The sequence below is a fragment of the Aethalodelphis obliquidens genome, unplaced genomic scaffold, assembly GCF_003676395.1.
Source record: "Aethalodelphis obliquidens isolate GAN/ISIS:26980383/991018 unplaced genomic scaffold, ASM367639v1 scaffold20, whole genome shotgun sequence".
NCBI lineage: Eukaryota > Metazoa > Chordata > Mammalia > Artiodactyla > Delphinidae > Aethalodelphis > Aethalodelphis obliquidens.
In genome coordinates this window covers 2702572-2726600 of record NW_020837964.1, presented here as the reverse complement: position 1 = coordinate 2726600, position 24029 = coordinate 2702572, and the positions used below count along the sequence as shown (strand labels likewise).

Genomic DNA, 24029 nt, shown 5'->3' with positions numbered 1-24029 from the left:
ATATAATTTGTATTTCTAAATTGTATCTTCAGTAATATATGTGTATTTATAAATGCATCATATAATTCATATAGTAACATTGTTATAATATAAATGAAATTATGCACTTGCACATCTATATAATTTGTATTTCTAAATTGTATCTCCAGTAATGTGTATTTATAAGTGCATCATATAATTCACATAGTAACATTGTTATAAATGAAATTATGCCACTGATTATTAATAAAGAACAAATCACCCTCTAAACTTAAAGCAGCAGAAAGGATTCATTTCACTCCTGACTGCAATCTGGGCAGGGCGCAGTGGAAACAGCCCTTGTCTGCTCCAGGAGGCATCAGCTGAGACGGCTCACCTGGGCTTGGGGACCGACTTTCAAGGTGGCACACCCACGAGGACGGTGAGGTGGTGGTACGCACTCCTCTGCTAGGCCCCGGCCCAGGCAACTCGGGCTTCCTCACAGCGTGGGGACCAGGCTCTGAGGACAAGCGTCCCAAGAAGATGAGGGGGAAACTGCCAGGTCCTCAGCCTCCGCGTGCCAGCCAGCAGTGTACACCCAGCTGCCCTAGGGCCCAGATCCACGGGGATCTGCACAGACCCCTTCGCTCAATGGGGCTGTTGAATAACCTTGGGCCAACACTTCACAACTTCCACGGCATTTTAAACAGCTCAATAAATTTGAGCCATTACCATCAGGAGTGAAGACAGAAGACCGTTATCACCAGAAGACAGAAGCCAACCCAGCTGAGGTCGGCACCCCACTCTCAGCTGCAGAACAGCTGGGGGCTCAGGTAGGCAGCGCCCGTTAAAGAATACTGTGGGAGGTGACTGTAAATTCACCTACACACCAATCTCTTCTTCCTGCTTTTATGTATGGAGTTTTGTGTCAGATTTATCTTGAAGACAGACTTCCCCAGGATAGCCCTGCCCCACCCCACCCCCTAAAAAAACCCATTTTGAAAATGACTAGAGAGTCCACAGTATCTACTGTATTTGGAACATTGGTTGGGGTTAGATCCAGATACAGGGGAAGTGCGGTTAGCAATACCCATTCAGCTCTTTCTGCTGAGTGCAGGGGGTGTGAGAGGCAGAAGTGAAGTTTTGGAAGAGTCCTCTGCAAGCCAGGTGCTTCCTGGGAGCCTATGGGGGGGAGGCAGGTGGTGAGAGGTGGCAATGCTCCCCAGGAAAACGAGGTGAAGGGAAGGATCCTCAGTTTTGCTCCTCCGGCAAAAAGGCAGAAAGCTTCACCTCATAGCGATCGTCTGGCCCCAGTTCCTTAAAATCCAGGGCAAAGCCTTCTCAGGCTTGGCCAGGAAGGGCGCTGGGATGGATTGTTGATGTCTGCTGTGGGTGTGGGTGTGGACGGAGAGCTGGATTTGCCTCATGTTTACCATCCCTGGACCCGATTACTGTTTCTTTTTAAATGTTGCTCTCATCTGACATTTTATCTTCTCGCCAATATCTCTTCACCAAACATAAACTCTTTTGTGGTTTTAGCTACACGGGCTCTCTTTTCTTGGGTAGTTTTATTCTCAGCCTTTTCTATTTGCAGTCTTGTGTCATCGTGTTTCTTTCTCCTCATGCGGCATCTGGGGGAGGTCTGTGTGCGTCGCTGGATGGGAACCAGGAAGGCCAAATGATGGCCGAAGGACAATGGGAGGGCAGACCTACAGAACCCCTCCCCTAAGAGTCTAGGAGGGCTGGCTCCCACACGCCCTGGCCGCTTAGGGGCTGCTGGCTGGGTTGGGGAGGGTGGGGTGTGAACAGCGCTATCCCTGCTCCTCTGCTGGTAGAGGAAGTACAGTCAACCCTTGGTATCTGTGGGGGACTGTTTCCAGGAGCCTCCGTAGATACCAAAATCCGCCGATGCTCAAGTCGCTTATATCCAGTTGTGTAATACAGTCGGCCCTCCACATCCATGGGTTCCACATCCAGGACTCAGTATTTGCAGTTGGGTGAACCCACGGTTGGTGCAGAACCCGCAGGTGTTGAGGGCCAACCGTAATGCAGAGAAGCCGGCAGGGTTCCTAGGGCAGAGGCCAGGGTCCAAGTACCCGCTTTACCTCTGCCTGGGTCTGGAGCCCTGAACAAGCCCATTGCACTTTCTGAGAGCAGCTGTTTCCATTTGTAACAGTCACCCAGTCCAGAGGCCGATTTTAGAAGTAGGAGACACATGTTGTAAAGCTTATTTATCTTAACATTCCCCAAACGACTTAAGTAATACTAAATAAAATCATTTATGCATAGTGACAAATTTTAGAAAAGAACACACAGAAATTTCGATGCTTAAAAACACTGGTGAATGCCGTCGCTTGGAGAAGCATCCCGCAGACAGCTCATCCTGGACAGCTCGTTTGGATTCCATACCCACCAAACCCTGACATTCCAGGAGAGGACCAGGAATAAGTTCCTCCTTAAATTCAGGGCCCCGCCCATCCTTTACTAACCCAACATTAGAAAACATTCTTTTATTATTTCCAAATTCCTTCATTTTTATGTTTAGATATTTAATTAGCCTGGAATTTACTTTTACGTGTGGTATGACTTAGAAGTAAATCCAAGCTGCTTTATTCACCCTTCAAAACAACAAACCTAGAGGAGGTCCTATCCCTGTGCCCACTCACAGTTGAGCACGTGGAAGTTCAGACAGGAGGTACCAGGCAGCAGCAACACTGATGCTCTCGGCCGAACCTGTGTGATTCTGAAGCTCATGCTGTTAATCCTAGCTACGTTTTACAACTGCACAGAGGAGAGACTGGACGTAAAAAAGAGGCAGTGTCAAGGCTGCTTAAGTGGTGGAGTGAGGGGTGACACTCTTTGTACTTCTGATATCCCCAAATTTCCAGAATGGATAAGTTTACTTTTATAAACAGAAAAAATCTAAGTGACGGTGAGCAGTGAGCCTTAAAAGAAACAGAACGTTACAACCGTTCAGGCCTTAGAAACAAACATGCTCAACCCTCTCTTTGTAAAGATGAGGACGCCAATGCCCGGAGAGGCTCCATGACTTGCCGACAACATAGGAACCGTCAGCAGACACAGTGAAGCCCCAGGGCCAGCGCTCGCCATGCAGAGTTGAGGGTGGCAGGAATCTCCTCGCATCTGCAAGCAAAACTGCAGCGCCACTCAGGAAAACACAAGACGCGACCCACGAATCGTGACGAATCCACTTAAAAGGGGTTCATACAGTCTCAGCAACTTGTCAAGCGCTCAGTTTCCATTACTTTCTAATATGCGAACTATACAATTATGATGCTGACAAATACTCAAGAACTCTGAGAACGAAAAGCAGGGTCCCTGAGGGCCCCTCCTGGCGGCGCTGAGAACTGCGGCTCTGGGGCTGCCCGAGGCGAATGGAGGGGAGGCGCGCAGGTGACACATCTGGAGGGCTTATATTTCAGGCCCTTGGTCCTAGTTTCCCTCATACTAACCTACTGTCCACAAATATAAAAAAATGATGAATGCATTCAGATCATCTGTGTATCAATACATCTGGATTATTTCAGCTGAAAGTGACAGAAAACCCAGCACTCTGGCTCAACCCGGAGGGATCATCCCTGATGGGCACAACTCAACAGTCTAAGGTGCTGGCGCCAGACTCACCAGACACCGGCCCCCAGGGCTGAGGCCCGGACCCAGCCTCCCCCTTGGCTCTGACGGAGCCCTTCCCATTTGCATTGCTCCTGAGTTGCTCTGTATCAGCAGGTGGTTCTCACGGCTGGGGCTGGGGCACAGTGGGGAGTAAAGGCAGGGACAGACTCACTTCCTGCCCTCCTGTAGCACTACTCCAACGGTAGCAAGTCAAGGATAGAAACATCAACCAAAACTGAACAAGAACATGCCAAAGACAGGAGGCATTCTGGAAAAAACGGGAAAACCAACCGGAACGGAGCAAGGAGTTCAGATATCAGGTCGCTACTCTGGACTGGGCGGTCAGTCAGCCTGGGATGGCCAAGCTGAACACAAGTGACAAAACGAAACCAGCCAAGGGACAGGGGTTGGGCAGAGAAAGAGTGAGCCCAGAGGCCCTACGGCCTGGACTGCCCTGTGTTAAGATATTCTACCCCCTGGTTTTGCTCATGTCAATGTGGAGTCTGCATTTAACCGAGCAAATCTAAGGATCAATTCTCTTTCCAAAGTCTCCACCGCATTTTCACTGTAAAACCAATGAGAAAATGCTTTTTCAAAGGGAGACTGAGAGCCTTGAGAACCTTATCTTCAAAGTGCAGGCAAGGCCCGCCCCTTGAGGCATAATAATGGGTTTAAAACATGCTCAGTAAGACCCTCTGGTGGAAAAATAAAAATGCCCCGTGCATATACATTTGAAAAAAAAAATGAAATCTCCACTTAAATGCTCATCTTGACTTTTCACCCAGGATCACCGCAAAAGCACTTCCGTTTAGAAAGCACAGTTCGGCCAAAATCCAGCTTGATTTCCAGGAACAGAGAAATGGAGGGACAGAAAACATACGACAGTGGACACATGAGTGTGTGAGCATGTGTCTGGCCTTGTCCGTGACGTCGGCTGGGACAACTCACTGACAGCCAGGATTTCCTAGACACAGGCTCCCTGCTGTTCAGGGGCAGCTGGCCGAGAGCAGAGGTGTTCACCCCGGGGGAGGAGCCTGGCTGGAAAGGTAAGGAGGGGACAGAGGTGAGACCACACAGCCGAGGGTCCACGTCAGATTGGCCTCCATCTCCGACACCAGGACTGAGGTGTGACAAGCAGTCTGTACCCAGGGGACTGAACCACCTGGCTTCTGCAAGCTGAGCGCATCTTTTCCCTTCTAGCAGTGCCAGGCCAAGGAGCCAGGAACACAAGGGTATCTTCTTGTTCTGAGCCGCCACGCCTCTGCAGCTGGTCCTCTGTCCACCTTCTCTTAATCTCCCACGCCTCTCAAGTTCAAAACACAGACTCCCCTAAACTGCAGTCAGCATTCACTCCAACTTGTTTATTGCCCACTCGGTCCCCTAAACCAAGACACCAGCAGGGCTGAGACACCCAGCAGGCTGAAGGCCCAGGATAAGCCAAAGCCTGAACATGGACCTTTCTGCCTTCAGAAGATGGGAAGCATATTACGGTTGACTTCCCTGCTCCTCAGGAGACACCAGGCAGCAGCTGAAGCTCTGACTTCCGGGAGAGGACTGAACTCAAGGCAGCTCGTGCAGCACAGCTCCACCACATCCCGCTGTGCCGGGTCCTGAAGCTCGCCGGGGCTGGAGCGGGATGTCGTCACGGGTCAGGGTGCGGCTCTCCAGTGCGGCCGCCCGCCGGGCCACTGGCCCCCTGATGCCTGGCCAGCGCCACCCTCACTGTGTTGGCGCCCAGACAGAAGCCCTGCAAGCGGGAGATGGCCTGCCAGGCCTCGGCCGGGTCCCGGTAGTGGAGGAAGGCCCCGCGCTGCGGCCCCTGCCAAGTGAGCCGTGAGGGCGCCGCGCCCCGTGCGCTGAGGGCTCGCTTCAGCTCACTCACCCGGGCGTCCCGGGGGAGGTTCCCAACGTAAACAGTGCTGGAAGGCACATCGTCCCCCTGCCAGGAGCCCGATTCCAGCGAGGGCAGCTCCTGCGGGCTTCTGACGGTGCTCAGGGCGGCCCGGGCACGCGGCAGGCCCCGGTGTGTCCCCCGAAGGGTGACGTCCTTCCCGGCCTGCTCCTCTCGGCAGCGCAGGCTTCTGAGGACTGGCATTTTCCCCATCATCTCACAGCTGATCTGAAAAAGCAAGGCAGTTCCAGATTCTTGAGGTGTCCAAAAGGGACCATGACTTGGTGACAAGGGAGGAGAAAGCAGTCACTCAGGGGCCTCTGCCCCACATGCTCGTGGAAGCCTCCGTCCACTCAGGCCAGCCATCTCCATCTGCCATTCTGCGTCTGCCAGACAGGCCGTGGCCGCTGCAGGAACCGGACGGCTTTCTCCATCTTCCTGGGGGCCCAGAGGGCAGCCAACCACAGCTTCCTGCGCAGAAGGCGAAGAGCTAGGGGCTTCCCCGGCGGCCCAGTGGTTGGGACTTGGCCTTCCAAGGCAGGGGGTGTGGATGTGACATGCCTCACCACCAAAAAACCAAAACATAAAAGAGAAGCAATACTGTAACAAATTCAATAAAGACTTTAAGTTCACATCAAAAAAAAAAATCTTAAAAGAAAAAAGGGGAGGATTTAAGATCACTGGTATGAGGGTTACAGGGTCACAGATGGCAACCGCCCTGGGGACCCCAGGATAATGGGGCGGTTTCTGCTTCCACACCCGTCTCCCCCCCAACCTACGCCTTTGGGTGGGAGGAGGTCTTTAATGGGGCCGTGGGGATCTCCTTCTCAGCCTCCCCCCACCCCCCACCTCGCACCCCTTAATTAAGGGCCAAACCCATCCAGACCTCCGGGAAAAAGCACAGACAAGGCGAATGTGAAACAGAATGCTACATGGAGAACACTTTCTAGCAAAGGGTGATCAGGCTACAAAATAACGAATCCCACATACAATGTTACATCTCAAAGAGAAAGACTTTTACACAAAAGACACTTTTGGCTTTTTGGTCAAATTGATCAGCAAGTGTTTCCTGAGCACCCATGGCAATGGCGGTGACAGAAGCGCCCCAATACTCGAGGTGAAGCCTGAACAGGACACCCACGGCTCCGTCCTGTGGGGCAGGGGCACTGGGGGCTGAGCCTGGGCAGAAGTGCTTCATGTCTCTTAAGGAATCCCAAGGCAGAAATGAAACAGAAAGCCATGCTTAGTTCTTTTCAATAATTCATTCTTTAGAGATGCTTTCTGTCTTCTGTTTGGGGCACAAAGCATGTAAATGGTCAGTCACCAAGGGAATTCCCTGGCAGTCCAGTGGTTAGGACTCCATGATTCCACCGCTGAGGGCATGGGTTCAATCCCTGGTTGGGGAACTAAGATCCCACACAGCTGTGCAGCGTGGCAGGAAAAAAAAAAAAAAAATCAGTCACCAAGAGGCAAGCAATGGTCCAAGCACGGGCTTCCCACAGATGTGGGTCCATCAGAACACAGATCAGCACACAAGGCAGACAGCTGTAACTTTTCTACAAAAATAGTTCAACTAGCACCAGTGTTCTCAATATATTCAGAAGCCTATGTAACTTAGGGCAATGGTTCTTATCCTTGTCAGGGTGTCAGGGACCCTGGAGAGAAGCTGGGGTTCCCTCCCAAGAAGGGCTCCACCACAAGTCTCTGTACAATTTCCCAGCACTTGTTCCCGGACCTACAATCCGCAAGAGGCACACAGGTCCCAGGTTGAGAATCAACGGATCAGAATAAGATTTAAAGAAACACGAACACCTAAGCACGGCACGTATCTTCTCGCAAACCTGCAGGCTGCTAACCCTCACCAACTTCGTCCTGGTCGTCTCTCCCAGTGCTGTGCAGATGATGCTCTCCCCCGCAGCAAAGCCCTGCCTGGGGGTCAGAGCTCTCCCCAGCCAGATGCTGCCCTTGTCCCCGGCACAGCCAAGTCAGGAGCCTTGCGGGGGCACCCGACCACTCGGGTCTTCAGAACAGAGCACACTCTTAGTGCAAAGAAAAACTCCCTCCTTCTCATGTTTCCCATTGTTCAGATACAAAGAGAGAAACAAAAACCACGTCTATGCCTCGGAGACACCCACAAGACGGAGCCACTCTTCCTGATCAAAGGGAATCTTCCTCCACTTGACCCTCTGCCATCTCCTGAACTGACTCATCTGCAGGTGGTTAAACTCACAGACCAGTCCTCCAGAGGCTCCAGTTCCCAAAGAATCCCAAAGACAATGCGAGTCAGGCCAACCCAACTCCCTGCCACGTCCCTCATCTGCCTTCGTAAGGAGTTCACATTCTTGCATTCTTTCAAAGTACCTAGGAGCAGACTTAAACTGGTCATAATTAGATTCTTGGGGACTTCTTAAGTTACTGGATCTAGCATTGAGAAAGAATGATCAAATTTAAAACTGTAATTACAATCAGAGAAAAAGTGTGACTATGTCCTTGTATGAGAGAACTAAACGTTACCCCAGTCCAAGCACCAGCAGCGGGAGCCACCAGGCCACACCTCCTGGGAAACACCGTGCATCCGCTGGGCCCACTGTGGCCAGATGAGCACCCCTGAAGTGCCCAGTGGACCCACAGGGCTGCCTCAGGCAGAGGTGCGTGTTCTCATGAAGCCTGACCCACGGGGTGAGGCTCCACGCTCAGGCAGCAGACATCCACCCTAAAACGTGTGTGAAGCAAACACGCATCCTTCTGTGCACGTCCCCGGGAGCTACCTGATCCCAAGCTGGCGCACGTGCAAACTGCAATCAGCTGCAGGATAAGGAAAGCCTGCCAGCACACACTGTGAACTGAGCCCACAGCACCGCCACGCTGGCAAACACCAAGGCATCTTTGGAAACAGAAACAGAAACGCGAGGCTTTTACGTAAAACTGCTCGTCCTGAGAGCGGTATGTCCTTTGGAACAACAAAGCCCAGTGTCAGCTCCCTCTCCACGCCACTCCCACCCCGCGAGCTCTAAAGGACAAACCTCCCTGACCATGAGGGGGCCTCTGCCACTTTCCCAGCCATTTGCCACCTATGTGCTCCTCACGGGATGGCGTAGGTTGATGGTGGCCCTACAGCCAACAAGCTTCTGAGAGCCGAGTGGACGGGCTGGACACCCACACGGGACCCACACCGCGGCTCGCTATTTTTCCTGGCTGGCAATTAGGAACATTTGTTAGGTTCTGTCTATTTGCCATGTGAAATGGAAGATTTTGCTTGTTAATCAAGCAAAAAAATGTATGCCCTTCTGTAACTAACCATACCATTTAAAAAGCAAGCGTAAAGCAAAATTGATTTTTTCTGTGCGCTACGATCCCTTTTTGCTGAAGCATGCAGACGGCAGTCATTTCTAAATATATGTTCCCTTTAGAGATTAAATTAAACCTGTCCCCTAGAAATGCTCGCTAAGCCCAATACAATCAGAAATCTGACTCTCGACGCATCTGCTGCCAGCCCAAGAAGAAGACACTTGGCTCTGACCTCCCTCCGCCACACGCCAGGCTACACTCTGGGATAAATTGCTTTTCTTTCTGGTTCTCACTTCACTTGACCAGAAGATAAGGTGCTGGGGAGGGATGATCTCATTCTATAACGCCAGGATGTGCTGGAGCAGCTGCTGGCAAAGTTAAACAGAAACACCAGAAGTATTTCTAATGAGAACTACAACTTCCATAAAAATCACGTTAGTCTCTTGCAAGACTTAGAAGGTGGGTCGAGGAGACCCACTGTCTGAAGTGACTGGAGCTGGAAACAGAGTCCATATCAGATCAGTCTATTGGCTGGGGCAGTACTCACATTTCTTGAGAAGCTGGAGCAAAGGCTGGAAAATCAAATGCTGTACAGTCTTTGCGTATTAAGAATGAGTTAAAAAAAAAAGCATCACATTTGGTACCTATTTCAAAACATTGCATCTGGGAGGGCTACAGTGTTTAGAAAAAAAGGGGATTCCAGATATTCCAATGATAAAGACAAGAGGCAAATTCCTAGAGTCTGATCCCTACGTGACGAGTCTCTGGGTAGAGCATCACAGAAGGATTTACCGGTATGTGCCAAACAAAGAGCCACCCTGAAACAGCACTATAACCCAGCACTGAACTGCCCCCACCACCTCCTCAAATCTTCAGTGCAGGGCTTCCCTGGTGGCGCAGTGGTTGAGAGTCTGCCTGCCGATGCAGGGGACCCGGGTTCGTGCCCCGGTCCGGGAAGATCCCACACGCCGCAGAGCGGCTGGGCCCGTGAGCCATGGCCGCTAAGCCTGTGCGTCTGGAGCCTGTGCTCCATGGCGGGAGAGGCCACAACAGTGAGAGGCCCGCGTACCGCAAAAACAAACAAACAAAAATCTTCAGTGGAATTAGGGACTTTGTCCCCAAAGTCAATGAAAACGCACTCTGGCTGCACACAGAGCAAGCCCAAGACAGAAACCCCAGGGGCTGGAGAGAGTCCTTGCCTTCACAGGACCCATCGCTCTGCATTGCAGAACTGAGAACACAGGACCCAAAGTAAGAAATGGCCTTTTACAAGCTAGGGACTCTTGCCAAGGCCTCACTAAGCATGAGCATCCTTCGGGAAGAGGGAAGAGGATGAGTAAGCCGACATCCCGATCAGCAGGCTGACACGTCTCAGGAAGCTGTGGTTGAACTTGGTTTCCTTTCATCTCAGAGGGATTATATTCATCTAACACAACAGATAACCTAATTTGTTGCTTTCTTTGTATTTTTCTTGTTAAAATCTGCAGACTGTAACCACGGCTATTCTCCAAGGCAACCAACTCTCTCTCCCCGGAGAGGCCCCCAGAATCCTCCCAGCCTGAGTTGCAGGTGGCCCTCAGCTATGAAGTGCTGGCCCCAGGGCACCTGCAGCCTCGCTGTGGCCGCGCCTGTGCTGTATCCTCCCCAGACTGCGTGCTCACCTCTGAGCACAGCCACCTCGCTCCCACGGCCTGTATGCCAGTCGCCATTCAAAGGGAGGCTGTGGGTCTGAATTCTGGGGAAGCCCAAGTTCTAACTGTCCCGAGAGACGCTTTCATAGTCTTGAAGGATGCTGCGCCTTCTCCCCGGTGCTCAGGGTGCACGTGGACTGCCCCACACCCCAGCTCAGGGTCTCATGTGCTCCCCTCTGCTCTCCTCAGGGGCTCTCCTGGCAGGAGCGCGGGCATCTGTGGGGAAGCCCTCAGGCTGCGGTGAGAGCACAGGGCTCATCCTCAGAGGGGAGGTGGATGCTGCTGACTCCCAGGCCCCCAGGAAGGAGGCCTTCCAGCTCTGGATGACTCAGGTTTAAGGAATGTGAAACAGGGACAAACATGCTAAGCTGACCAGGAGTTTCAATGCAAACAGAGCACAACTTCTCCAGTTTTCTCAGTAATTCTGGCTATTTACCAGCAGATGGCATCAAAACCCACAGGTTGGCTTCTGGGGTCAAACTCCAATTGCAGACCACTCTGCGGTCCATGCCACTGCCTGTTCTGGAGATGCAAGTCACCACGGCATCAGCTTATGAAGGCTTTGGGTACTGCCTCCTACCCAATTCGGTTCTGCATGGAGATGCAGACAGCAGTAAGAAAATCTGGGTTTGCAAAAGGACAGACTGATGATTAGGACCATGCAGAGCTGGGACGGCAGAAGACAGCTCTTAGCAGTGAAAGCCAGCGGGCAAACAGACTCAAGGCATCAGCTCTCCTAGTTGAGTTGGTCACTTCCCGCTGCCTAGAGCTGGTGTCGTGTAGAGACCTTGAACCCTGCCTGCTCGTCAGAACCAGCAGGTTTGCAAAGTAGATGCTCCAGCCCATGCTTGGAGACCGTGATTCAGAAGCAGAAATGTTCAGAAACTCGTAGGTGACTCTAACGCACAGCCATGCAGGCCTGGGGACAGCCGCCATGCCAGACAGAGAACGCAGGGAAAGAGGAGGTGCCTATAAGCCACGGGCCTCGCTCCACAGCACGGTGACCCACCTTGGACCACACGATTCCTGTTGGCTTGGGGCGCTCACACCCCGTGGTGATGACTCGAGTTGGAGTGAGAATATAGTCCACGGTGAGGTCGTGATCCTCAAGGAGTGTTTCAGGTATGTCGACAACCTGGTCAAACAGAAGCGGGTGAAGGAGCGGACAGGGATACGGCCCCAGCTGTGTTGGCTGCACCGCTGGGTGGAAGTATGATGTCCCCCAAACCCATCATGGGCAAGGCCGAGCTGCCACACCAGGCGAATCCAGCCTGGCTGAGCGACGCCATGCCCGACACGGCATGGAGTGAAGGCGGACACCCTGCTGGCCTGTTCCCAGGAAGCACCTGGCAGTCGTGGACGATGGTGACCACTGGCGTCCCCTGGCTGACCGCTCCCATCGACACCATCATGGCGTATTCAAGGTCGGCATAGCCTTCTCCCTTCCCAATTCTCCAGCCTAAGAACAACGCAGAGAATCAATGTCTCTGTGGGGTCTGGGGAACCATGCAGGATTACGTTTCTCATCATGGACTCAGAGGCGTTACAGAGGAAGAGCCACACACAGTGGTTCACACACAGTGAAGTGAGCGTGGAGCCTTCTCAACACAGACCTCTCCTTTACCAAGGAAACTGCGCTTGCATTTATGGGAGCTTTACGTCTACAAGTAGTGAAACAGTAGTTTTTAAAAACACTAAGGACAAATTCCTACTAAAGGCAAATCTTTTTCATCATGGAGCGAAAGCAGGAAGTCTAGATCAGGGACGTGGCTGTGAGACAGCACAGCCTTGCCTTGTAAAAGCACTACGGACTCACCCAGCGCAGCCCCACAGCTTGGAAGGAGGCGGTTTAAGCAGCACTAGTGCTATTTTCAAATTCACAAATGCGGCACAAGAAAAGGGTTCATCCTCTGAGGCTGAAGGACAAGCGAAGCAGGAGAAAAGAACGCAGGACAGCGGACAGGGGACGTTAGCACGCTGCCAGCTCCCCGCAGAGTCCAGTTACTCTGCTCGGCAGGACGCCCAGGCCAGCCGGGAGCTCTGACTTCTGTGTAACGTCAGCATCGTCAGCAAGCGTGTACGCGCCATCACTCACACGTCCTGTAAGATTCAGACCTGACTGAGCTCCTTTTACAATGAAAAGCCTTCAACCGGGCACACTAAGAAGCAAGAGGAAGACAATTCAATAGCAGAACAGCAAAGGGTACAAAGAGTCCAGAGAGAGACGGGCGGACGGACAGTGAACACAGGAGAAACGTTCAAGCTCCCCCAAACCAGATGCAAATGAAGAGGCGACTCAAATACCACTGTTCACTATCAGACGCAGAAACTGAGGTGGGATAATTCTAGTTATTCACAGAAGAGGGAGAGAGGCACGCAGAGGGGTGGGGATGTGAGGTGGGCACACTTTCTGGTGGGTAATTTGGCAACATCCATCAGGATTTAAAAACCCTTTGGTCCGGCAATTCCTCTCCTAGGAATCACCCCACAGGTGGTCCTCAAAGGTACCCCTAGAGCATACGATAAGACGACACCTCATTCTGGCGGTATTTGCAAGGGAAAGACCGAAACAAACACTGGAGATAACTTAAATATATATCAGTCAGGGCTGATGGACAGGAGGAGGCTGAGCTCTGTGCTGACGGGCAGAGCCCTTGGAGACACAGACGCAGCAGCAGCAGGGCACAGCGCACTGTCAGTGCGGAAACAGAACCAGGATGAACGTGCAGCCCACACACAGAACACTCGAGATGCCTGTATCTCACACCACACAAGCTGATACTTCTGTAGGCATCAGGGGACAGGCAGAGGGAAAGTGGCCAGGCAACGCTTTCTGTGCTATCCACCTTTTTTAAACACATGCATGGTGATTTTGTTGTTTTAATTAGGGGGTTATCTAAACAGTGACAGTTACAAAACATTGTTTTCTTTTTCATACATCCTGAATTAAAAAGAAAACTCCTGACGTCCTTTTAAAAGAAGAAATCGTTGCTAACTTCCCATTGCCAAAAGAGTACAGCCCAGTTCCCGGCATCTGGCCTCTGGTCTCTGGAAGGACAGCCCCAGACACTAGAGGGCCGTGCTACGTGACCACGGCACTCCCTCTCCCCGTCCTGCCCCGCCTGCCTCGAACACACCTGGCACGCAGGAGCCAACCCTGAGGCCTCTTCTGAGGTCACCGTGCTCCAAGCTGGCGAGTCCCTCCTCTGAGCCCGCCTACGTCCACCCCGGCTTCTGTTTCCAGCACTGAGCACGTCGTATTGTAGCTCAGCTCTCATGTCTGCTCCACCCACCCACTGAGGACCCACAGCAGAGTCCACTCAGTGCCGGCCTGGCATGTGGCACACAGTGGGCACACGTGTGCTCACGTGTACCCGTCCCTGAGGACACAGGTAAAGCATCTATCTGTAACTGTGAATACAAGGCAAACAAGGAATAAAGACCTGTAACATGTCACTCCTAAGCATCTCACACAGTAGCTCAGAGCAGGAGCTGGGAAAAGAGTAAGTTTAAGGTGATGGTATTAAAGGCCAACATTTAAAACACGACGCTCAGGGTTCAGAACGAATGATTTAGAGCACTGCTCGCCAACTGTTTATTCGGAACCTCTACTGAAGGAAGAACTTGGCTTTGGCCGACTAACTTCCAAAGGGAGATCTGAGGATGAGCATCTCAGGACATTCTGTTGGCGGGAAGGGAGGAGAGAGAAGGCTTTCCTGGTGAGGGTGGGGGTCCCAATCACACCACACGAGTGCAGCTCTGCAATGTGCTCATCCTGCTGCAGAATCAGCAGCTCGTTTCCAACAGCACCCAGCTGGGCCTGGGGCAGAGCAGGGCAGAGAGGAAGAGGCCCTAGGGAACCCCAGAGATGAGTCCTGAGGGCGGCTCAGCCCAGGGCAGAGGCTGGCATAGTGACCCACCCTGTCCCTGCTCACAGGCTTGCGGGGTGAAGCTCCAAGCCTCAGAGGCAGGCTCAGGACACCCCGCACTGTCCAGGAGGCTGCTGCTTCACAACAAAAAAGAGCTTCAGAACCCAACGTTTCTCCACTTACTGGAGGCTCTCCAAAAACAACTATTTACTGACGCACTGCAAATAAGTTCAGCTCCAGTTCCAGTTAACTTAAGAACAGAGGGGAAATCTTTCACCACCTGAAGAGAGATTATCTCACTTTATTTTTCCTGTTATGAAAAGTGAAAATGCTGTAAAGGTGTTGAGTGGGACTGAGAGTGGGAGGGACCGAGTTAATTCTTCAAAATGAGTGACAGACGCAGTGGTTATGCACGCCAGGCACGCGTCCAGAAAGCTGAAATCACTCACCATCAACGTCTGAAAGGCGACCGGAGCGCTGGGGGAACAGCAGGCTGCAGGGTAAGTGGTCACATCCGAGAGTTTCTGTTCTTAATCTTACCTTTTTCAGAAACAGCCACGGACCCCACGACCACTAAGTCCACAAGGACCCTGGAATCCAAGCCCACGGGAGTGCTGTAGTTCCTCACACCCTGCGGACAGACACATGGCCTGAAAGCTCCCTGGCAGAGAGGCCACCCGTCTCATAACCCGCGGGGAGATGCACTCAGGGTCTGAACAGCCTCCCGAGGGAAGCAAGCACGTGCACCACCCCACAGCAAACACGCAGCATCACGGAAGCAGCAGCTCAGGAAAACCATGGATCAGAACCATTTTAAGACAATTCCCCACAATTCTTCCCCAGGAAAGACATCAGGAGGAACTGACAGCACAATGACTAGGATATTCATTTCATAATGTTCAACAAATCATTTTCCTCCAAGAGGCAGGAGAGCCCAGTGATTAGAATACAGGCTCGGGAGTCACAAGAAACCGGGTCCAGGTCCCTCTCCGCTGTGGCCTCAGCAGGAGGAAACTCTCTGAGCTTCAGCCTCTTCCTCTGTAAGACAGGGACACCAGCCCTGCCTCGTCCAACACGTTGGAATGAAATGACAGAGCGCAGGTAAAGCGTCTAGCATGTAAGACATGGCCATTAAGCGCGTGTGACATATTAGTTCACTGTGAAACGCTGGAGGCCTCGCTCTGCGTGAACAGCTGGTCACTCCTAACATATTAATTATTCAACCAAAGAGCACCCAAAGCACACCCACTTATGCTGACTAATGGCGGCCTGGTGCAAAGCACAGGGAGGCTCCTGTGGCCATGACTCTGATAACGGGCGACAGGGGAATCTCGGAAACCAGAGGAGGGTGCTGCACGGCCCAGCACCCGGCAGCAGCGGTCGCTGGATGTGGTACGGTGCCCAGTCGACAAGCACGTGACAAGTCCCTATAGGACCGGTACCATGATTGGGGCCTCCCAGCCATCAAACCGCAGTCATCGGCCCGCAGTGCCCACTGCAGGAAAGCGTGTCCTTCGTTAAGCTCACAGCGGCCACGCAGGCAGGTCTCTTGCCCACGGCCCATGTCCTCAAGCCTGTTTCGGGGCGCTTGGTGCCTGGCAGCCTTGGGGAGCACGCACCTGCCTGGGGTTTTCTGTGTTGTAACCTGTCAGGCCCCCTCTTCTCTCGGGGGCTCAGCCTCACCTGCTCAGTCTGACCAGACCCAGCGTGAGCAACCAGGAGTCACCCCGACTCTCCAAGATCCTGTTCTATTCAACCAAGAGTCACCGGATGGGCAGAGGGACTTATGAGGCAGTTAACAGACCCTTCTGCCTGCCCCCTGGGGTGGTTACCAGAACACTCCTGAGTCAGAGTAAATACAAAGACCACGATGGCACACACAGGTGGCTGGGGTGTGGCCGTGGCAGGGGGCTGAGGGACAGACTCAGAGTTTTATCTGCCATGAAGTAAGCCTACATCACAGTCTCCTACAGTGACACGCACGGTGGCGGCATTTCACCACTAAGCTTTGGCAACCTAAATAATAATCGTACTAAATTTGCATCTGCGTTAGACGTGGTTTTAAGAGTCTCTCTCTCTCCTTTGCCATTTTTCCTCTGCCACAAAGAAAACAAAAATCTTTGGTTTTTTCTACCCGCGCTCTGTCATTCTGAGGTTCATGGCCCTGGATCTCTGATTTCCATCCGGTATCTCATGATATGACAGAGCCCAAACACAGTTCAATCTGTGCGCAAGCTCAGTTGTGAGAGCTGGTCTGGCTTTACCCTGGCCGGGACCAGCCAGTGCCGGCACCTCACAGGGCCTCCTGGCAACGAGCCCCATGTCGGTCACCCTTCGGAGGGGAGTGGGATGCTGTTAAGGGTGACACAGACCACTACACCAGCACCACGGCCATGTCTGACCCGGACCTCAATACGTGGAAAGGGGCTGCTCTTACTGTCCGGAACCTACCAATTATAACAGATCACATTCCCTGCCAGCTCGCGGAAGTATGGGCTCAGATCTGTGGCCACAACCGCCAACTGCAAAGGATCACGGGGTGGGCACTTTGAACATTGACCAGAACCAGGGTTATCTCTTATTTTTCTGCATTTATTTTCCCTTTGTTCTTTTTCCTACATGTATTTTATTATGTTACTTTATTATATATATTTTTGTATGCCACATCAAATTCTGTTTTTGCAATAAGACAGGTTATCAATAAATAACGATAAAGCATTCACTTTTTATACACTAGACTTAAGTGGAAAATCCCTTTTTAAAAGGAATATCTTGATGCCCTATTTCTTCTTCCCACCGGATTAGGAATCAAATGACCTGGGGTCAACTCTAGAACTCTGAAAAGTCACCAGATTCTATTTCTTCATCTCTAAAATACTAGACAAATTCCATTATAAGGCAGTCTAATGTGACATTTACACACTGGTTTTATGGCATCGTGAGGTAGTGAAGAAAATCATACTGCTAAATCACTAAAGCCATTATTACTTTAGCACTTGCTGAGGCAATTTCCAATTGCACATATTTTGGAAATTCTACCCCGTGTCCCCATTTGCTCTGGTGGCATCTGAGAAAATACTACAGGGCACTGAACAGCATCAGAAGTTAACACCAGAGGGCGTCAGAGTACTGGAAAACTGGCTTTCCCTTTTCTTAATTAACGGGGGAATTTACTATTTCTCAGCTTAGTGCAAGAGAAAAACCGAGTTACAGGCAGTTTTTCTGCTTGGCTCCTGTAATGACGAGATTGCTGAACACTTAACATCACTCTTCATTTGGCTTTGCTAAACACAGATTTCAGCTCTGGCGCATTTACACTGTTCTAACTCACCAGAAGCCACGGCTGAGAACGGCTCTTCCCTGTGGCCGGTGTTGCTTTTCACACTTACCTGAGAGGTGGCACATTTTCTCAAGATGTCTTTAGTTGCCCCGGGGGGTGGTGTGATCTTATTAAACAACCCCGTTCTCAGTCGTGGTGTTGGAACCAACAATGTTTTTTTGCTCTTTTAAAAGAAAAGACAATCAATAAATTACAAAATTTAAGATGGGAACTTTCTTGTGTATACTTTTAACATTTCAGGAACAGAAGCAAATTACTATTACCTGCATTTTGGGGTGTGTGCCAAGGAGATGAGTTGTTTTGCAAACCCGAGTGAATGATGCAGGGGGCCCAGTAGAGCAGCTGCACTACCCCGCCTCAGAATAAAGGGGCAGGGGGTTTGTAAAACTCGCTGACTCAACTCTACTTGCCACTCACAATGCTTACAGGTGAAAATGACCATGCAAATCCTGACGACCTTCCTGGGCCTTCTGCTCCCAGCATTAAGCACTATCCAGGTACAGGGATGTTTTATCTTGAAGCTGGCATTACACAGCCACATTAAAAACGTTACCCCGTCAAGCACTTGTATCTAGTTTGCTGCTCAATCAATCACAGTCTGAGAGATCAGTGCTCATTACAATTAGTATTTTATATTGACCTGTGTTGATAACCGTCTTCTTCTATTTAGTTCTCAAATACCTACTGCGAGCCCCAGGGCAGGGGTTTTCAAAGTGGGGGCCCCTGGCCAGCAGCATCAGCAGCCCCTGGACACCTGTCAGAAGTGATCAGAAGCCCTGTGGGGCCCAGCAACCTGCTTTAACAAGCCCAGCCGGTAATCCTGACACGCAAGAAAGTTGGAGAAACAAGGCCCAAGGACAGCGCTGCAGAGTATTCAGGGGTGGGCCATGAGGCAATCATAAAATTTATAAACTCCTTCATGTAAAAAATCACGTTTTACTTTTTGTGCAGGAGATGACAGCCTGAGACCAACAAAAGACCTATAAAAACACAGTCTGGCTTATTAAAAAAAGGTTTTCAACCCCGAGAAGAGTATTTCAGCAAAAGTAACGAGTACGTGCTGCTCTCCTTTTGAGTGTGACAGAGGTGGTGGTTTTATTTGCAGTCTCCAGATCCTGGTATACTGCACACTACTCTGATCACCCCTCGCTGTACACCAGAGTGCCCCGGGGAGCTCTGAGCCTCAGCAAAGTACAGTTCCACTCGAGCCTGACTCAGAAGCGGACACTGGCAAGAGTCTCCAGAGCTCCTCAGGGGTGCTGACTTACAGCCAGTGTGCTCAGGCCCAGGGATCTCAAAGCTCCATCAGGGCGTTTACTATGAACAGGTTCTAGAACCGAATGAAGGTCTGGGGTCAAGCCTGGGAAGCTGTGCCCCCAGGTGTGATCTGCGGCCGTAGGCATCACGCTGCCCCTGCCTGCCGAGGTATGCACTTTCCCACACAGGATGAAAGGCGCCCGCAGAGCGAGGATTCTCAGGAGTTGTAGGGAAACTGAGTCACCACCCAAGGCCTGGTGGCATACAGCAGAATCCCACAGACCCCGCACTGCCACACGCAGCACTATACTCACTGTAAACGGTGTTTTGTTTCGGCAAAACAACATCATCCATTACTTTAAATGAGTGATGTTATCTGAATTTTACTGCTTTTATAGTTTGGTTTATATGTAATTTACATGTTTACTTTGGTTTTACAGTCACATAAGATCCTGAGCCTTATAATTTATAGCAAGTTTTATGTTTATACTTATTAAATTATAATAAATTGAAGCAACCCTGGGGGAATTTTTCCTCTTGAAAAGAGGCCTATTATATCTACGTTAAGAAACACTGTTCTAATTCATATATTTTGGGGACTCATTTCTCAGATCTCTTACTCATGGGTTATCAAGTTTTGAAGAATTATAGTATTACAAATGTAGCAGGTGAAATACATTGTAATCGTTCACTTCTGGAGAGGTACATTAGAATTGGGATGCCTCAAAGTCAGGGTTTCAAAGTCTTTTCTCTTTTAATTCAGAGATGTTCAGGACTTCTAGACCGACAGACAAGGGAAGAGCTCTGGACTGTCCTGGAAAAAACAACTCCAAGGACACATTCTGCACTGGAGGGAGTCAGAAGCACCATCTTTCCAAATGTGGGACTGTGCACTTCCCCTGGGGAAGGTGGGCCGCTCAGTAGCCAGGGCTCAGGCTCAGGGAATGGGATTACCTGCAGCGCCAGCAGCCGGACGCCTTCCAGCGGTTTATCAGGGTCCACTTTAACCTCCTGCGTTCTGGCAAAAACCGCGAGGTCTTTGATGTTTTGGCAAGCCAGATAAGAGCCCTGGTTAGGCAGATAGACAGAGGTGCACTTACGTTGAGGACGAAGAAGCGGGCATTTTTCTGGGGTGCGTCAGGGTTGACTTTAATGGTTCTGGCCATTTTGAACGCCTGCAAACGTGGGAAATGCTCAGCGGCCCGAGAAGCACCCTGTTTTTAAATGCAAGTGCACGTTACTAAGAGGCCACCACCCTGGGCCACCCTCAGCCTGATGCTCCAGCATCTCCCCCAGACAGGCGCGGGGGCCGATTCTGAGACCAGGTCTGGGGTCACCCGAGAAATGTCTAAGGAAGCAGCCAGGTAGAAAGGGCTGAGAAGTCAGCCTCGCTGGCTGGGGCTCCCTCTCAGAGCACGTCACTCCTTAGGAACCAACTGTGTGAAAAGGCACCACAACCATCGAATGCTTCCAGCCAGGAGAAATATTTCACTCTGTACCAAACGGGGAACAGTAGCCTTAGCACCTCCTCATGGCAAGATGCGACCCACCCACCAACCCTGCACAGAAAGGCACGAGGTGCTCGAGAGTGAAGGTTAAGTAACATGATGAAGGACATCTCAAAGCATAAAAACACCCCGGCCAGCTGGTTCAGATTTCACACCACTCACTGTTCACCGAGTTCAAATCCGCCGTGAAGCAGGAAGGTAACTGTATTACCACTGTTACTCATCTAGGGGTATCCTGCTTTCACTGTGAATGCTCCAGGAATGCTTCAGTACCTTGAAGTTGGGAATCCTGTGATGAACAGGCCGGGGGAAATCAGCTAGATTTCGTGCCTCCATGTAGTCCCAAATCTGCTCACGAATGTCCTGTTTGGAAACACCTATGGCAGTAAAGGGTGTGACTGATAAACCCACAGACAGGAAGCCCACAGCGCAGCAGTCCCAGGGCCCAGCGCTCGCCCGCTCCCGCTGCACCCCCAGCTCTGCCCCGCCAGACAGAACCTAGGGCTTCTGATCCCTACGTCGAAAAACTAGGGTCAGTGGTAAGTTTTTCCACCTCAATAAACTGCTATAGTCCAAACACAGTGTAAATGCAACGTAACCCAAGTGTTAATTAAGCCAGTTCTATGAACCTGTAGCGGCGGGAGAACAAAAGCCAGCCCAGCCGTGGACCCAAGCATTCCTAACCCCTCACGCGGAGATGCCAGTTCTGCTAAGTCTCTGTGATCTCAGTCTCAGTCTATCGGTCTTGAGACGGCTGTGATTACTTCACTCCTGCTGTAAGTCCTGTTCGCTTCTCTTAGACCTAAGTGACTCGTAACCCAGCTACTATTCTGGATTACCAACTACAGCCCCCTTTATTGTGGGACTCTTTATTCCAGACCTCGCTTTGGTAATGGATTTTTAGGCAACAAATATTCCTTAAGGACGTGACTGGGAAAGTCCTAAGAAAATCCACACCAACCACGTGCCCCTCCTGGAATGGAGAACCACGAAAAGCAGTTTCCAGTTAAGCAGGAAAAAATAAAATCAGCACATGCATATAAACAATTTTAAGATAGTCACTGAATTTTTGTTTTCCTTTGTCCAAAAGGATATCCCTGCACTCATACAGAAGTCTGTTTCAAATCACTTTGGTGTGACGGGGCACCTCTCATCACCCAGGCAGGAAACAGGGGCAGGTTCAACCTCTCAAGTCCTCAGTCTCCCCTGCTGGAGTGGAGGCTGCTCAAAAGTGACACAAGGGAGCAGCCCAGAGAGCTGGGAGCCACCACCCTGGGGGGTGGGATGTGGCTGGCAGCTGGCTTCTAGCCATAAACATTGAGCAATTGTGTGGCTTTGACTCTTGTGAATCAATTACATTGTAAAAGCTTAATTCTTTTGTAAATGGAGCTTTAAAACATACAAAGGCATCTATAATGAAGAGCCTGTCTCCTCACAGTCTGCTGAGTACCGGGTCCCTTCCCCCAAGGCAATCAGTGCACCTATCTGTTCTAGTGAATTCTTCCCCAGGCATCTCAGACTTCTCCCTGGAGACACTCCATTCTTGCCCTCATCCTCTTTCCCTAAGAGGGTGTGCTATACATGCAGCTACATACACTGCTTTCAACTCTGCTATTTACTTACTGTCCTGCAGACTGGTCCATACGGTATACAAAAGCACCCTCATCCTTTTCTGCAGCTGCCCAGTTTTCCACGATGGGGGCAGGTCAAATTTTACTCAAGACTGATGGGCAACAGGTGGTTTCCAACCTTGTTACTGATGTATGCCTTACAGCCCTTGCCCATTTTATAGCCATTTGTTAAACCCCTACGTGTAGTTTTAAGGTGTTCAGGGCCAGAGCCAAAGGTTTCCACTGCTTATGCCCACAGGCTAGACACAGACTCCCCTGGAACCGCAGCCATGCCAGGCCCTTCACAGCCAGGCCCCAGAGCCTCCTGGACTTCCTGCCAACACTGCTGGTGCCTCTTGACCCCAGCTGTGCTTCTGAACCACTGCAGAAATCAAGAATGCAGACTCGAGTGTACACGCATCTCCACGGACGCAGGCCAAGGCTACGCTACTGCTGGCCTGGGTAGGGCCATGCAGGCAGTTTCCAGCACTTGGCTTGCTCTTTCCTGCTGGGAGCTCTGCATTTGCTGGTCTCTGCTGGAAAGTCTGTTCTACTCCCTGTCCCTCAGGCAAACCCTCACTCTTCAAGGCCCAGCTTCGGCACCACCTCCAGGAAGTCTCCCCTCCATGCTGTTCCAGTGGCCCGAGGATCCCTGGCACAGGGTGTGGAATGAGTTGCAAAGCTCTGCCGGCCACTTCAGCCTCATCTCCTGTCACTCTCACATCGAATTCAAAAAGTGGCCCAACCATGTCGGCCCCTAGCCCCACACACCTGTCCCCCTGTCTTTTTCAGGCCTTTGTACCTCCTCCCCTCCCCTCCCCTCCCAGGTTCTCCCCTTCCTGTCCCTTCAGGCCTAGCTGAGACGCCACCTCCCCCAGAAAGTATTCTGAGTGCTGGGTCACAGACAGACGTCCCTCCTTTAGGACCCTCCCCCGTTGAGGAACCCAGAGCACGCTCACTGCTTGTTTTTTCCAACAGAAACCATTACATCGACACAACTATTAAAAGGCTACCGTATTTATCACTTTCACTAACAACCCAGACATCCAATGATATCCCCAACACTGTGCACAGTGCTGTGTGGGACACAAGAGATGTAGGCATTGGGGCCCTTACTCCACAGTCAATAAATCACAAACATCCCAGTGACTCCCATTTAGAAAGCAGTGGGCTAATCGCAAGCGGAGGGAGAGAATAAAAGGGCAGGTTCTTGCCCTTGGGAAGTTACCAAAACATGGGAAATAATTAGAATAATAAAAGGCGACATATATTAATGTGAGCAATGCATGAACCCTGTTCCGTAACTGCCCAACAGGTCAGCCCGGGTCTCGTTCCTCCCATCTCTAGCCCTGAGGTCACTCCTGGCTTCTCCAAAGGTCTTCGTCACCATCCCACTGAACCATCGGCGCCTGTTTACTGTGCTGTTTCCACGCTACCCAGACAGTAAGGGAGGAGGGGATTTATTCACGGTCGTCGAACCGGGCTTTAACAGACCCTGGGGCGCCAACGGCCTTGGTAACACCTTTGCCAGGCAATTCTGCAATGAACAACCAAAGCTCAGGGGCTCTGGGGCGAGCCTCCCCGAGGCCTAGGGAAGGGCCTGGGACAGCCTAGGTCTCGGAAACCATCCGTTAAGAGGTCTGTGATGCAGCACCCCAGCGTTTAGGTTAAACTGGCTTCCAGTCGTGCCCCCGCCAGCAGCTGTGAGCCTCCGCTTCTCCTGCTGTAAAGAGGACGTGATACGGGAGACACATCTCACGGGGACGCACGGACAGTACCACGTACCCAGAAGATGGCCTCCCTTCCTCTTCCCACCTGCTCCACTGACAGTGTCGGGTATCCGGGTCCCAACCCGCCGCAGGTTCGACCCCGCACCCGGCTCCGACCCCTCTGAGACCCCGCCCGCCCCTCCACGGCCCGTCTGCCCAATCCCCGAGGGCCCCTCCGCGTCCCCGCCCGTCTCTCAGCGGCCCCTCCGCGTCCC

General features: G+C 51.4%; 1 protein-coding gene across 7 annotated transcripts in view; it reads right to left on the bottom strand.

Moving 5' to 3' along the window:
* Positions 1-967: 967 nt before the first annotated feature.
* MTHFSD (methenyltetrahydrofolate synthetase domain containing) overlaps positions 968-24029 on the bottom strand; it is a 23236-nt gene continuing 174 nt past the window's right edge. Inside the window, exons 2-8 of one of the 7 annotated variants that reach the window (XM_027119055.1) lie at positions 20709-20812; positions 20028-20141; positions 17720-17833; positions 14871-14961; positions 11808-11920; positions 11471-11596; positions 968-5710 (exon numbers count right to left, since the gene is read on the bottom strand). In XM_027119055.1, coding sequence (XP_026974856.1) covers positions 5234-5710; positions 11471-11596; positions 11808-11920; positions 14871-14961; positions 17720-17833; positions 20028-20141; positions 20709-20812 — 1139 coding nt within the window. In that variant the 3' untranslated portion in view covers positions 968-5233. Of the gene's footprint in view, positions 5711-11470; positions 11597-11807; positions 11921-14870; positions 14962-17719; positions 17834-19881; positions 19996-20027; positions 20142-20708; positions 22830-24029 lie in introns of those variants that run through there. The other 6 variants (XM_027119057.1, XM_027119056.1, XM_027119051.1 and 3 more) reach the window with 6 other exon arrangements.